Here is an 18,174-nt window from a genome sequence, read left to right on the forward strand (position 1 = left end):
CTAGATAACTGACGCATTTACATGGTGAAAAATGTACTTCAGCACTCTTAATCTAGATGATTTTTGAAAAAAATCATTATTTATTTTATAAAGAATTATAGAATGCTAATACACATACAAAAATATATCCACATAGCATCATAAACAATTCCTATAGTGACACATTCTGTTGGAGTGTGGATAGTGGTGAACAGGAATGTTAATTTACTGTGAATTTAAGAGAGAAACCACGCACTGATTGGGATCAGTACACATTTATTACCATTTACTTAGTTACATTATATCCAACGAAGTGATATTTAATTAATTTATTCGCAGTGTTTATGGTATGAGCATATGAAAATATGTGTGCTTATGATTTGAATACAAAGTAGGTATATAATAATCTGGTGGTTGACGCTATTTTAAACCTAATACCAGTCAAATCAACCAATCCTGAGGGTTCATTTCCTAAATGTACATATATATATATATATATATATATATATATATATCTCCTCAATGCTTAAATTCAAGATATTTAAACAGATTTAAAGGGGTGTCGAGTTCCAAAATATCTACAATTAATTTATGTATATTATTTAAATCAGTGAATAATACTGAATATAAGATTTAAATAGACTAACAAACATCCATTTGTGCTTATTTTTAGTACAATATTATTAGAACAGACAGTACTTTGAGACACTATAAGCCCTCAAATCCACAAATTCCGACTTCCACCTAATATTAATCTCTAACTCCAAACGTGTGTGCAAATTAACTATTATACACATTGAGATCTTGCAATATTTGAGTACATAAATTGTATCCCTAATAAAGGTTATATCATTGAAAAACTGTGAATAATAAAGAAACTGAGTATAATGGGCATCTACTCAATTACTCAATAAAGATAATTTTTTTGGAGGCTATCCGTAGACCTCATATACTAGTTTAATATAGGAATACAACTATTAATCTTATATTGATTGGTTAATACAACCTCACTAAACTGTATTTAAACAGTTCTACTATAACCAAGACCTCAATCCCCCCAGTGCTACAATTATACTAATTATGCATGTCTGAACTCTATTTGTATTTTTAATGTGTCATTTTGTTGTTTTTAACTTTCACCATTAAAAGTTACATTTTAATTTATACCTAGACCATTACCCCTTAGAAATATGATATCCTTAATACATAAGGGGAGATAGAAGTGCTACCTAGATGCATCCTTTTTTAGTCATTCTTTTTTTACTTAACTTCACAAAGTTTATATATGCATTAGCACTCTAGCCGGAAGGTATATTATTATATTCAACCAAATAAGGCATCACCAAGCCATTAGTGTAGTGCTGTTGCAGCTTTTTGTCAGTATACTTGCATTTTAGCCAATCAGTGCTGACTCCGAGGTAACTCCACATGCACGAGCACAATGTTGTATATATGGCACACGTGAATTAAACTGTCAAAATTAGCAAATGAGCCTACCTAGGTTTAGCTTTCAACAAAGAATACCAAGTGAACAAAGAAAATTTGACGATAAAAAGAAATTGGAAAGTTGATTAAAATTACTTTCCCTATCTGAAACATGAAAGATTAATTTTGACTAGACTGCCCCTTTAAAACTTTGTAAATAAATACTCATTTGTCATATTGGTTCTACCACAGCCACTGTTTTGATCCCACACCCTATAAAGAGAGATGTTACTCATCTAAATACTTTAAAAATTGGCCACTGCAGAGGATATAAGATAAAGAACACTCAAGATTATTTTAAGGGAAGTGTCTAAGGACTGTGTGTGAAATCAGCAAATAGGTCTATTAAATCTTAAATGTATATGAAACCCACATTTTCCTTTCATGTTTCAGACAGAGCATACAATTTTAAACAACTTTACAATTTACTTCTATTGTCAATTTTTCTTGATTTTCTTGCTATCCTTTATTGAAGGAGCAGCAACGCATTACTACTGGGATGTAGCTGTACACATCAGGTGAACCAATCACAAAAGATGTATCCTTAGCTGAAAACCAAACCTAAGGAGCAGCAGTTCATTACTGGGAGCTGCTTGGTGGAACCACATATATGCCTCTTGTTACTGGCTCACCTAATATGTTGGGCTAGCTCCAGATAATGCACTGTTGCTCCTGAGCCTACTTAGGTATGCTTTTCAACAAAGGATACACCTTTTGTGATAGGCTCACCTGATGTGTTCAGCTACCTCCCAGTAGCTCCTGATATTCTCAAGATGTATAAAATAAATAAATAAAAAACCAGGGAGGATGCAAATAATGACACAGAAGAACTGCAAATAAACTACAGCTATGCAGGGACATAGTCATTTAATGCCACTCAGAACTTGCCTGTCCGCTGACAAGGGAATACACTTAAACACAGAGCACTGCATTGCCTTTTCTAATTGACTGTGTCAGACCTGTTCTATTTTTATCATGTGTACGCACTAGAGAAGAAGTTGTTTCTCCCCCCTTATGATTCATAGCACAGTAAGCAAAGCAGTGATTCATTTATAGACTTGGGATTTCATAGTAATAATTCCCAAAATGAAGTTTGTCCTTAAGAGACTTTACTACAAGTTAACTTATACTGCGTAGAAAATCTATGGAAACAATTAAAATATGATAACACTGGAATTAGCATAAAAATGTAAAAGCGCATGATGAAAACTGGAAAAGTAATTTAGCTCTGGTTTCGTTTTTATATTTTTAACCCCTAAATACTAGTCATTCTCGTGAACTGGCCTTGGGAACTGTTAAAGGAACATTAATTATTTTACATATGCATCCGCAATTAAGCTCTGCATTGCAAAAGATCTGCATTAAAATAAAAATTTGGGGGCTGATTTAACAAAGTGCAGGCAGACAGGGTTTGCATCCACAAACTTGTCCACCTTGGTATCGCAGAAAGCAGGCAGCAATATGCTGCCCACATTTAACATTGCACAAGCGTCTGAATGGAGCATGAGTAGGGGCTGTCAATCAACTCGGCAAATGTATCCGGGGTGATTTTAATCCGCCAGCTAAGAGCTGGCCTAAAGGTTTGGAAGCAGTGATCTTATGACCGCTGCTTCTTAAAGGACCAGTCAACACAGTAAATCTGCATAATCAACAAATGCAAGATAACAAGACAATGTAATAGCACTTAGTCTGAACTTCAAATGAGTAGTAGATTTTTTTTCTGACAATTTTAAAAGTTATGTCTCTTTCCACTCCCCCTGTACCATGTGACAGCCATCAGCCAATCACAAATGCATACACGTACCATGTGACAGCCATCAGCCATTCACAAATGCATACACAGTTATTCTTGCACATGCTCAGTAGGAGCTGGTGACTCAAAAAGTTTAAATATTAAAAGACTGTGCACATTTAGTTAATGGAAGTAAATTGTAAAGTTGTTTAAAATGGCATGCTCTATCTGAATCATTAAATTTTAATTTTGATTGAGTGTCCCTTTAACTTAGGGCTGCAGGCTCACTCATGCGAGCCTACAGTGAAGAGCCTCAAAATCTGCATACACATTGATAAATGGAGCCCTTTAAGTCATTTTGTTGGTTCTGAGCACTCTAAGGATAATCCCATTGAAAAGTCTCTTGATAATGTTTATTTTATTTCCTCTTATGTGGCCAAACATAAGGTCAAATTTAAACAAGCTCCTGTATTGATCTAAGCAACCGCTGTGTAGCATGTTGTAGGGTCAAGTAGGCAGTATGACATCCAACTTTATTGTGGGGAAAATACAATTTCAATGGTAATTATCAGGAAAAGCAGGCAAAATATAGAATAAAAATACATTGCTTATTTTTCGCTATTTTAATTAATCATTTTTTGGGGGATTTGAGTTTGAGGTTAATGTTTCTTTAAGTGTCTTAGCTGTTCTACACTTAGAGGAAAGATAACTGTTGAATAACTAGGTTGCACTCAGATTGTTTACTGTTAAAAAGTATTAATAGTTAGTGTGCTAGTGATATGGGGTTTGGATCAGTTTCTAGGGGTGTGACTTTAGCTATGGAGTGACCAGGTGTAGCCTGGCAATAATTACATAAGTCAGGAACATTTGGATTTGTATGCTAATCCTAGAAACTGTACAAGCAACAATAGCTGAGAAGCGTACACCTCTGGGTGGAACAGGAAAATGGCCCCTTCCTGTCAAGGCAGAACCCTATGAAGGGCAATGCCATCTATCATTACTAAATATGATATGCTCTGTCTATAGGATGCAGCTAGGGTTGACACCTTTTCTGGACAAAAAATACCAGATATGCTCATTAGCATACATTTGCATATGTACTTATACAGCATAAATAAGGCGCTAAATCTGATTTTATATGATCGTTGGTTATAATATTCTAAAATACTTGGTAGAAGTTACTATATTTAATTTTATTTTCGACTTAAAAATACCAGTCATGTCGGTAGAATAGCGGCTGGGTGGCAACACTATATGCAGCAGATTTCCGAGCTTGTATTTTATGTTTATTAAGTTCATATGTGTGCTCATCAATGGGTTAAAACATTTCTGGATAGCTTAGTTCCAAGACCGATAATTTAGAACTAGGGATCCCTCTCAATGGAATACTCATTGTGTGCATATTGTAGCAGGAAGTGTGAGTTGGTACCTGCTGAATTTTATATTCTTACAAATATTTATTGTTTTTTTTTATTAGGAACATAGCTGCAGATAAACATACAACCTATAGGAGGGTTTTTAGCACTATACATATTAATATTTGTCTTAAAGTGCCCTCCTTTGAAATAAGCAAATTTAAGACATTTATGAGTAATAAATTAGCTTCTCTTCAAAATGTTAAAAGAATCAAGGCAATACATGAGAAATGGATTCCTAGATTTAGTTTAACAATCCATTCTACAGCTGGTGGGTGGTATTGGGAAGTTTGAAAGCCGATTTAGTTATGTAATTTTTTTTAAGCTTAAATGAGATATATGGATAGACCACATGGTTTAATACAAGGTAATACTGTTATTTTGTCTTGCAAGAGCTCTGAATCTTACATTAAATACAAGTGACACTTTGGAGCCCATTTATCAAGCTCCGAACGGAGCTTGTGGGCCCGTGTTTCTAAAGACCGCTGCTCCATAACCCTGTCTGCCTGCTCTGAGCAGACGGACAGGAATCGCTGCAATTCAACCCGATCGAATACGATCGGGTTGATTTACACCTCCCTGCTGGCGGCCGATTGGCCGCGAGTCAGCAGGGGGCGGCGTTGCACCAGCAGCTCTTGTAAGCTGCTGGTGCAATGCTGAATACGGAGAGCGTATTGCTCTCCGCATTCAGCGATGTCTTGCGGACCTGATCCACACTGTCGGATCAAATCCGCAAGACCTTTGATAAATAGGCCCCTTTAAATCAGCTCAAAAACCTATAAGTATCAGTCTATTTTATGTAAAGTTTTAAGTAGCCAAAAAGCCAACAGGAATGTCCAGTTGAACTCTTTATAAAATGCATAGCCTCTATTTCACTGCATAATCTGTTTTCATTCTTTCTCTACTTCCATTTCACAAAACTGAATAATTATATAGATTTCAGAGTTATAAATAAAGGCCTTTTTCATGGAACAAGTAATTGGTTAACAACTTAAAGCTGTTCTGCAGCAATGGAAGTAAATTAGGCTGTGACAGTTAAAGCTAACAATTCCTACAGACAGGGCCGTTGTGAAAATAAAAAGAACCCCTTTAAAAAAATTAAAGCCCAACCCTATTTGCAATTGAACCAAATATATATATAGTCCCCAAGAAAGCAAGCACTCGCTGGATTTATACACAGAAAAAACAGTGACGTTTCAGGGATCAATCAAGGGGTGATTGGTTCAATTGCATATAGGGTTGGGCTTTAATTTTTTTCCAGGGCTGTTTTTTATTTTTTTATTTATGATTGATCCCCGAAACGTCACTGTTTTTTCTGTGTGCCATTAAAGCACCTTTTGTATAAATCCAGCAAGTGCTTGCTTTCTTGGGGCCTGTACTATTTTTTGCCTGCACCCTGGTAGCTGAATTTCGAGGTTGGAGTGCGCTCTCTTGTGGATTATATGTATATATTTATTTAATTTTATATATATATATATAAAGAATCACAGAGGGATGACTCAAAATTCACATTTTAATTATGTAGAGTGACAGCGTAAAATCAAAAAAGGCATAGAGCACAAAAATAGTTCAGACCACAGGCGGTTTGTTACAGAGCTAAAGACACCACTACCCCCCTTACATTATACAGCCGGGGTGCAGTGTTTAACAATCCGAATGGCTGAGTTGAATACTTTGGACACTCTCCTATAACGGCAACCACATTGTCGCGGCATTACTCTGCATAGCAGTTTTATTACTCAGTGTGACTTCTGTTGCTTTGTGAGTGATCGAGAGCGTCTACACGGATGACTGACTTAAATATTGCTATATATACAGTATATATATATATATATATATATATATATACTGTATATATGTGTGTGTGTATATATTTGGATTCAGGAGAAGAACTTTAAATATAAAGATGACAGTGATGTCTCTTTGTAGTGTAATTCACAGAAGCAACATGTCTCTGATCTCCTGAGTAAAATCAATATTGCCTTCTTTTGTGAGACAATATTTGCTATCAGGAAATCTTGCAGGGCATCTTCTTCTACGCTTTCTACAGTTATTTGTACAATTAACAAATTTATTTTCTGAACTCTGCACAAGGGGCCACAGTATTAAACTTTCATGATTCAGATACAGCAGCAGTTTTAAACAACTTTCCAATTCACTTCCATTATCAAAATGTGCTTTTTATAGGCACTTTTTTGAGGCACCAGCTCCTACTGCACATGTGCAAGAATTCACAGTATGTACATGTATGCATTTTCTGATTGGCTGATGACTACAACATTATGCAGGGGAAAGGAAAATGGAACTAACTGAAATTTGTCAGAAAAAATCTACTACTCATTTGAATTTCATACTAAGTGCTTTTGCGTTGTCTTTTTATTATGAATTTGTTAAGTATGCAATTGTACTGAATTTATTGGTCTTTTAAGATAGCCAACTGTCCTTATTTTCCTGGGACAGTCCTAAATTTTGAACTTCTGTCCTGTGGTGTAAATGTATGGTGTGTGGCAGAAATTATGCCTCACAATACTAATCATAAAGCAATAATATTCCAACACTCAGGTAGTATTTGCAGAGGAGATTCTCCCCTTAATACTAAAGTCTAGATACTCTTTAATAGAGATAGTATAATAGACAACATTGATTCTCTAGAAGTGACCCATACTTGTACATAGTAACCCTGACGCGTTTCACATATTACTTGTAAAATTGTAGCTGCAGCAATGTTGACAGTTATTTATAGCCCCTCATATTCTAATACTTTTATTTAATTGTGTAGGTTACAATAAAGTGTTTTCTATTAGCTCATGATCCATCTTTTCCCAAATGATACAATTTGTGTGGTCTATCACTTTATGAAAGGCTACACCAATCCCAGGATTTGGGTGGGTCTACTATAATACATCATTTATTAAACTGCTAGCATTGGTGGAAAAGCTTACAGGGATACACCCTCCCACGATAATGTATAAAAAGTGTCTGGAAATGATTGGTGATGACTGTCACACTTACTTGTCTTCCTATTCAAAAAGTTGTCCCACAAAAATATGTAAATTATTTTTACTCTGCATTATTGCAAACTGCGATACTCATGTGCAATACTGTAGCAATTACTATTTCTAATCATACAGAGGCTGCTCCACTGTGTTTCTTTAAAATGTTTTCTAATCATGGAATATAAAACTTATTAAAGGGCCATTATCTAATCTAATAAAACAACTGTGCAATATATATATACATTTTTTATCAAGCCTGTAAAATTTATGTGAAATTTATATTGAATGTTATATTCCCTCCAGAGAGACTAGAATTCCTCCATTATACTTATAGGGACTTGGAACCTATTTTTTTCTTTCATGATTTAGATAAAACATACAATTTTAAACAACTTTCTAATGTGCTTCTATTATCTAATTTACTTCATTCTCTTGGTATCCTTTCTTGAAGGAGCAGCAATGCACTACTGGTAGTTAGCTGAAAGCCAATCAGAATAGGCATTTATGTACAGCCACTAAAGCCTACCTAGGTATACTTTTCAACAAAGGATACAAAGAGAATGAAACACATTAGATAATAGAAATAAGTTGGAAAGTTCTTTAAAATGACATGCTTTACCCGCATCATGAAAGACAAAATTTTGGTTTTATCTCTCTTTAAAGTTACAAAAACGTGCAAGGAAAAAAATGCTTTTCATTATTTCATTATTAACCTTTCAAAAGCAGCTATTGCAGATGACAAAACAAAGGTAAATGGTGTATTTGTAAACAATTTAATACACCAGCAGGTAAAATGGACTATTTGGAATACATTAAAGGGGGAGAATATGCAGTAGAATATCCCTTTAAATATACTAAACTATAATTAAATTGAGTTTTCTTCTTTTTACCAGCTTATTTGCAGACCACTTTTCACTTAAAGGGACAGTCTAGGCCAAAATAAACTTTCATGATTCAGATAGAGCATGCAATTTTAAACAATTTTCCAATTTACTATTATCACCAATTTTGCTTTGTTCTCTTGGTATTCTTAGTTGAAAGCTTAACCTAGGAGGTTCATATGCTAATTTCTTAGACCTTGAAGCCCACCTCTTTCATATTGCATTTGAACAGTTTTTCACCACTAGAGGGTGTTAGTTCACGTATTTCATATAGATAACACTGTGCTCGTGCACGAGAAGTTATCTGGGAGCAGGTACTGATTGGCTAGACTGCAAGTCTGTCAAAAGAACTGAAAAAAGGGGCAGTTTGCAGAGGCTTAGATACAAGATAATCACAGAGGTTAAAAGTATATTATTATAACTGTGTTAGTTATGCAAAACTGGGAAATGGGTAATAAAGGGATTATCTATCTTTTAAAACAATAAAAATTCTGGTGTAGACTGTCCCTTTAAAGTGGATGTAAATTTTGATGCTAAAGTTCCCGGTTTTTAAATTTTTTATTAAAAACAGGGGCACTTTAATTCATCAAAATTTACATTCCACTCGTGTTGTGAAAAAAAACAACTTACCTTTTAATCTACACAGCAGCTCCAGCTTTCTCCAGTCGTTGCAAGCCATTTCTGACATCAGAAATGATGGATAGTTCATCCTCCAATCATGGCTTCCCCCGGGGGAATCAGTGTCTGATTCAACGCCGTGATTGGAGGAAGCCGGATTCCTCATTTTAGACTCAGGAAGAGGCTTTGTGGAGAAAGCTGGATCGGCTGTCAAGTTTAAAAGGTAAGTTTTTTTTCACAACAGGAGTGAAATGTAAATTTTGATGAATTAAAGTGCCCCTGTTTTTAATCAAAATTTACATTCACTTTAATCTTTTAAATATACATTGGGGGCCAAACATTTAACATGTAATACAATGAATGATACATTTAGTTAAATGCTTTGCCCGATGTTTCTTAGAGCTAAGGACATAACCAAAAGGCTTGATTTGATTTTAGATTTTAGTAAAATGTAATATATATATAAATAAAAATGTAGAATTGTAACATACGTACAGTAAACATCATAAATATCCTTCCTAATAATGTGCTCGATCCAATCAATGTGAGCTGATGCGCGTGTGAAGACACTGGGCTTTTTATCCATAATACAACCAACAACTCCAAAGCTGGTAATTCCATGAACTTCCCAGATTGAATTGTTAGCAGTTGATGGGCACACCAATGGCCCGCCTGAGTCTCCCTATGGATAAATAAACAACACAATAGAAATAATGGAATATTAGTAGTGTATGAACAGTACTAAAATGGTATTTGTTTCTATTTAAGAATGTTTTGTCATATTTATTAGAAGTGGGTGAATGTCTGTGTTTTGACATTTGAACAATAAACTTAAGCTTCTTTTTGATAAGAAGTTTACCATTTGGATATTTCAATGGAACAAGCGTCAAGATTTGAGCATTTTATTTGAATATTGATACCAATAGTCCAATAATTAATGCTTGTAAATATCTAATGATTGACAGATATAAAAGATTTGATTGGAACCAACAAAATTAGCCAACAGATGTTTGGAAACAACTAATATTCATCTATATCAGATCATCTAAATACTACATAGTCTGTTTTCTGAGATGCATTCATTTATTTGAGTTTGGACTAGATTAATGTAGGCGGACACCTTCTGTAATTACCCAAGTTTACTTCTTATGCTGACAAAGGCTGCCATTAAGCTTCATATCTTGGATGAAGAGTAGTACTGGTATGATGGGGTCATCAGTTAGAAATTAATTATTCCTGATTTTATTATTTAAAGGGAAATATTAATCAATAAAAATTATCCTTTATCACTGGTAGAAGTGTGATATTACTGGGGTTTTCTTTACTTAGAGATAAACTCATAAGAGTAATTAAAGTAGCATAAAGGAATCCATGTTTATTTTTTATTTATTTATTTAAAAAAAAAATATATATTAGATTTTATAATGGCATACAATATATGATGAAGTATTCAACAGGGGAAAATGGCAGACATAAGTCAAAACATAATACAAATTAGCAGAGAGTCCATACAACGTTTGTAGACATCTAAGATGTCTGTATACGGGATGTGACATAAAAACACTCGGGTAGATTACAAGTCTTGCATTATGAGCGGTGCGGTGCTAACGTGCAGTTTATTGTCACCGCTCACTTCCCTACGGCGCTGGTATTACGGGTTTTTACAAACCCGGCATTAACAGGCAAGAAGTGAGCGTAGAGCAAAATTGCGCTCCACACTGCACTCCAATACCAGCGCTGCTTAAGTGAGCGGTGAGCTGGTTATACGTGCTCGTGCATGATTTCCCCATAGACATCAATGGGGAGAGCCGGCTGAGAAAAAGTCTAACACCTGCAAAAAAGCAGCGTAAAGCTCAGTAACTCAGCCCCATTGATTCCTATGGGAAAACTAAAATTATGTTTACACCTAACACCCTAACATGAACCCCAAGTCTAAACACCCCTAATCTTACACTTATTAACCCCTAATCTGCCGCCCCCGACATCGCCGACACCTGCATTAAACTTATTAAACCCTAATCTGCCACTCCGGACATCGCTGCCACCTACATTATACTTATGAACCCCTAATCTGCTGCCCCCAACATCGCCGACACCTACGTTATATTTATTAACCCCTAATCTCCCTCCCCCAATGTCGCCGCAACATACCTACATTTATTAACCCCTAATCTGCTGCCCCCAACGTCACCGCCACTATTCTAAATTTATTACCCCTAAACCTAAGTCTAACCCTAACCCTAACACCCCCTAACTTAAATATAATTTAAATAAATCTAAATAAAATTCCTATCATTACCTAAATTATTCCTATTTAAAACTAAATACTTATCTATAAAATAAACCTTAAACTAGCTACAATATAACTAATAGTTACATTGTAACTAGCTTAGAGTTTATTTTTATTTTACAGGCAAGTTTGTATTTATTTTAACTAGGTAGAATAGTTACTAAATAGTTATTAACTATTTACTGACTACCTAGCTAAAATAAATACAAATTTACCTGTAAAATAAAACCTAACCTAAATTACACTAACACCTAACACTACACTACAATTAAATAACTTACATAAATTAAATACAATTAAATACAATTAGCTAAATTACAAATAAACAAACACTAAATTACAGAAAATAAAAAACAAATTACAAGAGATTTAAACTAATTACACCTAATCTAAGAGCCCTATCAAAATAAAAAAGCCCCCCAAAATAAAAAAAACCCTAGCCTAAACTAAACTATCAATAGCCCTTAAAAGGGCCTTTTGCGGGGCATTGCCCCAAAGAAATCAGCTCTTTTGCCTATAAAAAAAATACAAACACCCCCCAACAGTAAAACCCACCACCCACACAACCAAACCCCCAAATAAAAGCCTAACTAAAAAACCTAAGCACCCCATTGCCCTGAAAAGGGCATTTAGATGGGCATTGCTCTTAAAAGGGCATTTAGCTCTACTGCTGCCCAAAGCCCTAACCTAAAAATAAAACCCACCCAATACACCCTTAAAAATTCCTAACACTAACCCCCGAAGATTCACTTACCGGGAGAAGTCTTCATCCAAGCGGCAAGATGTCCTCAATGAAGCCGGCAGAAGTGGTCCTCCAGATGGGCAGAAGTGGTCCTCCAGATGGGCAGAAGTCTTCACCCAGACGGCATCTTCTATCTTCATCTTTCCGACGCGGAGCGGTTCCATCTTCAAGACATCCGGCGTGGAGCATCCTCTACCTCTGACGTCTGCTTGCTGAATGAAGGTACCTTTAATTGACGTCATCCAAGATGGCATCCCTTAGATTCCGATTGGCTGATAGAATTCTATCAGCCAATTGGAATTAAGGTTGAAAAAATCCTATTGGCTGATCCAATCAGCCAATAGGACTGAGCTTGCATTCTATTGGCTGATTGGAGCAGCCAATAGAATGCGAGCTCAATCCTATTGGCTGATTGAAGATTGAAGATTCACTTACCGGGAGAAGTCTTCATCCAAGCGGCAAGATGTCCTCAACGAAGCCGGCAGAAGTGGTCCTCCAGATGGGCAGAAGTGGTCCTCCAGACGGGCAGAAGTCTTCACCCAGACGGCATCTTCTATCTTCATCTTTCCGACGCGGAGCTGCTCCATCTTCAAGACATCCGGCGCGGAGCATCCTCTACCTCCGACGTCTGCTTGCTGAATGAAGGTACCTTTAATTGACGTCATCCAAGATGGCATCCCTTAGATTCCGATTGGCTGATAGAATTCTATCAGCCAATTGGAATTAAGGTTGAAAAAATCCCAATAGAATGCGAGCTCAATCCTATTGGCTGATTGTATCAGCCAATAGGATTGAAGTTCAATCCTATTGGCTGATTGCATCAATCAATAGGATTTTTTCAACCTTAATTCCGATTGGCTGATAGAATTCTATCAGCCAATCGGAATCTAAGGGACGCCATCTTGGATGACATCACTTAAAGGTACCTTCATTCAGCAAGAAGACGTCAGAAGAAGAGGATGCTCCGCACCGGATGTCTTGAAGATGGAGCCGCTCCGCATCGGAAGGATGAAGATAGAAGACTTTTGCCCGTCTAGAGGACCACTTCTGCTGGCTTCGTTGAGGACATCTTGCCGCTTGGATGAAGACTCCTCCCGGGAAGTGAATCTTCGGGGGTTAGTGTTAGGATTTTTTAAGGGTGTATTGGGTGGGTTTTATTTTTAAGTTAGGCTTTGGACAGCAATAGAGCTAAATGCCCTTTTAAGGGCAATGCCCATCCAAATGCCCTTTTTAGGGCAATGGGGAGCTTAGTTTTTTTTTAGTTAGGGTTTTATTTGGGGGGTTGGTTGTGTGGGTGGTGGGTTTTACTGTTGGGGGGGAGTTGTTTCTATATCTTTTTCAGGTAAAAGAGCTGATTTCTTTGGGGCAATGCCCGGCAAAAGGTCCTTTTATGGGCTATTGAAAGTTTAGTTTAGGCTAGGTTTTTTTTTTTATTTTGGGGGGGCTTTTTTATTTTTATAGGGTTCTTAGATTAGGTGTAATTAGTTTACATATCTTGTAATTTGTTTTTTATTTTTTTGTAATTTAGCTAATTGTATTTAATTTATTTAATTGTATTTAATATATGTAAGTTATTTAATTGTAGTGTAGTGTTAGGTGTTAGTGTAACTTAGGTTAGGTTTTATTTTACAGGTAAATTTGTATTTATTTTAGCTAGGTAGTTATTAAATAGTTAATAACTATTTAGTAACTATTCTACTTAGTTAAAATAAATACAAACTTGCCTGTAAAATAAAAATAAACCCTAAGCTAGCTACAATGTAACTATTAGTTATATTGTAGCTAGCTTAGGGTTTATTTTATAGGTAAGTATTTAGTTTTAAAAAGGAATAATTTAGGTAATGATAGAAATTTTATTTAGATATATTTTAATTATATTTAAGTTAGGGGGTGTTAGGTTTAGGGTTAGACTTAGGTTTAAAGGGTTAATAAATATAGAATAGTGGCGGCGACGTTGTGGACGGCAGATTAGGGGTTAATAAGTATAATGTAGGTGGCGGATGTTAGGGGCAGCAGATTAGGGGTTAATAATATTTAACTAGTGTTTGCGGTTTAGGGGTTAATATGTTTATTCTAGTGGCGGCGATGTCCAGAGCGGCAGATTAGGGGTTAATCATTTTATTTTAGTGTTTGCGATGCAGGAGGGCCTCGGTTTAGGGGTTAATAGGTAGTTTATGGGTGTTAGTGTACTTTTTAGCACTTTAGTTATGAGTTTTATGCTACAGCATTGTAGTGTAAAACTCATAACTACTAACTTTAAAATGCGTTAGGAATCTTAGCGGTAGAGGGTGTACCGCTCACTTTTTGGCCTCCCAGGACAAACTCGTAATACTGGCGCTATGGAAGTCCCATAGAAAAAATCCTTTATGAAATTTATGTAAGTTGGTTTGCAGTAAGGCCAAAAAAGTGTGCGGTACACCTATACCTGCAAGACTCATAATAGCAGCGGGCGTAAAAAAGCAGCGTTAGGACCTGTTAACGCTGCTTTTTCACCTTACCGCAAAACTCGTAATCTAGGTGACTGTTTGAATATCTCAAGATATTATATGTAAAGTATGTTATAAGTATTGTTTTTTTAATGTCTGTGTATAGAAAGGAGTTTTTTCACCCTAATTTAGAAGTTTATTTAATAAAATCAATTAGTCTATGAAAAGAGTGCTGCCCTCAATATGTTTGTTTTGTGTAAAGTGATATTTCTCCAAATGAAGTGAGTGTGATACGGTATCTCTCCAGCATGTGATGGGTGGTGAATTGTTTTTTTTTCCAGTTCATGGGTATCATTTTTTCACAGAGTTGGAATTAATTTTTAAAGTGTATATTTGGAAACAACGTGATGAAGCATTGTTATTGTATGTTGGTAGACGTTCATAAATTGAGCAATGAATAATAAAGTATCCCTTCATTTCTGGCAATCATTTAGTTCCAAAACATTCTAGATTTAGAGATGTTTTTAAATTGCAGTTCTGTTCTAATATATCTGAACTAAACAAATGACAGAATCCTGAATTTACACACGTCTAGTGTGTCACTATACTCAATATAGAGGGTGCTTTATTCCTTATCGTTTTACTCACATAACTTATTTTGTGACCAGTTTAAAAATACATCTAGAAATGAAGAGAGGACCATGCTAATGTTTATTTTCCTACTAATTTTGAATTCTCTTCTCTGCATGTGGTACTGGGAAGAATCTGACAAGTGATAGTCAGGAAAAAAGTACTATTTTTGCAGACTCTAAAATGACCACATCTTGTATCCTGTCCACTTTTTCCTGCTAACGATTACGCAGTATATAAGTCTAAAGTATATAAAACATAATGGCCCATATTTATCAAGCTCCGAACGGAGCTTGAAGGGCCGTGTTTCTGGCGAGTCTTCAGACTCGCCAGAAACACAAGTTATGAAGCAGCGGTCTAAAGACCGCTGCTCCATAACCCTGTCCGCCTGCTCAGTGCTCTGAGCAGGCGGACAGGAATCGCCGGAAATCAACCCGATCGAGTACGATCGGGTTGATTGACAGCTCCCTGCTGGCGGCTGATTGGCCGCGAGTCAGCAGGGGGCGGCGTTGCTGCTGGTGCAATGTTAAATGCGGAGAGTGTATTGCTCTCCGCATTTAGCGAGGTCTTGCGGACCTGATCCGCACTGTTGGATCGGGTCCACAAGACCTTTGATAAATAGGGGCGAATGAGTCTAATTTTAACTTAACATGTAAAAAAAATACCTACCTGGCACACAGCTTTCAAGTCATCTGGAAGATCATAGCCTGCACAGATCATTGAATCCTTTATTTGAAACCACCAATATTGGGGTTTTTTGCATGTATCATATGGAATAACTGGTAAAGCAACCTGATTTAAGGCTTCAGCTGCTTTAGGAGCCATAGAATTTCCTTAAAAAAAAAAAAGAAGTAAATAATAATTTGCCTGAGAAAACACATAAAGCTTTGAGTGATTTCACAAATCATACTCTACTGCATAGTTTTTATTTTTCTAATTTGCATATATTATTTTAATTGTAAACTCTCTGGAGCTGGAAAATAGTCAAGGAATACCATACGTCTTTTATGTCTGAGTTTATTTTTATTTTATACAAGCTGTTCCCTCAGGCATGATGCCTGAGGAAATAGGTTGCATGCCAAGAAACGCATTGTAGTAACGCTCAGTATTGTTTTAGCATAGAGATCAGTGTCTCTTTTTTTACTTTGTTTTTATTAAACGCAAGTGCGTCATATTTTATTTCTTTGGAGCTATGGCAGAGACCAGAACAGTCCGAGTTTCTTACGCTGGAGCTTCAGTGAGCTTGGTTACTGGGAATACCCAGACTGCTTAAAGGGCCATAATACCCAAATGTTTAAACACTTGAAATTGATGCAGCTTAGCTATAAAAAGCTGACTAGAAAATATTACCTGAACATTTCTATGTAAAAAAGAAAGATATTTTACCTCAAAAGTTCCTCAGTAGCCACATCCCATTGTAAAGGATTTCTAAGCAGCATATCAGTATGTCTGTCCTGGGACAGCTGAAGGAATGAGCCTTGTGCACTCTCATGTTATTTCCCTATTCAGTGTAACAATGAAATCTCATGAGAATTAAGTAAAATCTCATGAGATCACAGTAAAAGAGTTCATGACCTCAGCACTGCTGATGCTGATTGGCTGCTGTTCATTTCTTCATTTTACCTGCAGGTGGGAGCAGGTGAAGTATAACTTTTTACACAGAACTTACTCTGCTGAGCTGAGGAAATTGTGAGGTAAAATATCTTCCTTTTTTACATAGAAATGCTCAGGTGATATTTTCGTGTCAGCTTTTTACAGTTATACTGCATCAGTTTCAAGTGATTTAGCATATGAGTATTATGTCCCTTTAAGTCAGTACAAAGGAGTGCAGCTATACTTGTACATGACTTATAGAGATGTATATTGAGACCTAGCGATTCATACAAGAAGGTGTCTTTGCTTAGATACTCTGGGGTATAGAAGACTCTATCCAGAAGAGCAGCTATTTGAAGATCAGAAGACACAGAGACTCTTATAACATATTAATTGATTTAATCATCTTTTAGTGAATATAATTTTGTCTAACAATTATTTTGTTATTTAGATTATTAAAGTGACATGAAACACAAAATAGTTCTTTCATGATTCAGATAGAGTATACAATTTTAAACAACTTTCTAATTTATTTTTATTATCAAAATGTCTTTGTTCTATTAGTATCTTTTGTTAAAAAGCAGGGACGTAAGCTAAGGAGTGTGCACGTGTCTGAAACACTATATGGCAGCAGTTCTGCAAAAATATTAACCCCTTAATGACAACTGACGTACCAGGTACGTCATGCATTAACAAGCAGTTAATGACAATGGACGTACCTGGTACGTCAGTTGTCTAACAGAGTGCTGGAAGTGATCACAATCGCTTCCAGCAGCTCTGAGGGTATTGCAGTGATGCCTCAATATGGAGGCATCCTGCAATACCCCTTTACAAGCCTCCGATGCAGAGAGAGCCACTCTGTGGCCCTCTCTGCACCGGTAGTGATGGTGCCGTTGTCCGGGTGGGAGGGAGCGTGCGTGCGCGTGCACGAGGGTGCGCGCGCGTGCACGTGAACATAGTGTGCACGCACAAGGTGCGTGTGCACGAGGCGCGTGTGCATGAGGCGCGTGTGCACGTGCACGTGCACACGCGCATTAGCTACACTGACACCAATGAGGGCAAAAAGCCAGGGAAAGGTAAAAATTTTTTTTTTTTAAATATAAATGGATCTGGGAGGGGGAGGGGGGTGGGGTTATTGTGGGGGTATTGTGGAGGGGCTGCTACACTACAGAAAGAGTTAATTGAAAAATAAAATAAAAATACTTTGTTTTTTGGGGCCAAAGTGGGTACTGGCAGACAGCTGCCAGTACCCAAGATGGCGGTAATTAGGTAGGGGAGAGGGTTAGAGAGCTGGAGGGGGTATCAGGGAGGTTGGGGCTAAGGCAGGGGTCCATCCCAGCTAAAAGATTTTATTATTTTTATTTAAAAAAAAACCAAAACCTCTTAT

The 18,174-nt window shown here is 36.5% G+C and overlaps 1 protein-coding gene across 1 annotated transcript in view; it reads right to left on the reverse strand.

Moving 5' to 3' along the window:
- LOC128648123 (cubilin-like) overlaps window positions 1-18,174 on the reverse strand; it is a 161,045-nt gene that overhangs the window by 39,443 nt on the left and 103,428 nt on the right. Inside the window, exons 15-16 of the mRNA XM_053700786.1 lie at window positions 15,864-16,027; window positions 9,602-9,788 (exon numbers count right to left, since the gene is read on the reverse strand). Of these exons, the coding sequence (XP_053556761.1) occupies window positions 9,602-9,788; window positions 15,864-16,027 (351 nt within the window). The remainder of the gene's footprint in view (window positions 1-9,601; window positions 9,789-15,863; window positions 16,028-18,174) is intronic.

Source organism: Bombina bombina, chromosome 2 (assembly GCF_027579735.1).
Source record: "Bombina bombina isolate aBomBom1 chromosome 2, aBomBom1.pri, whole genome shotgun sequence".
Taxonomy (NCBI): Eukaryota; Metazoa; Chordata; class Amphibia; order Anura; family Bombinatoridae; genus Bombina; species Bombina bombina.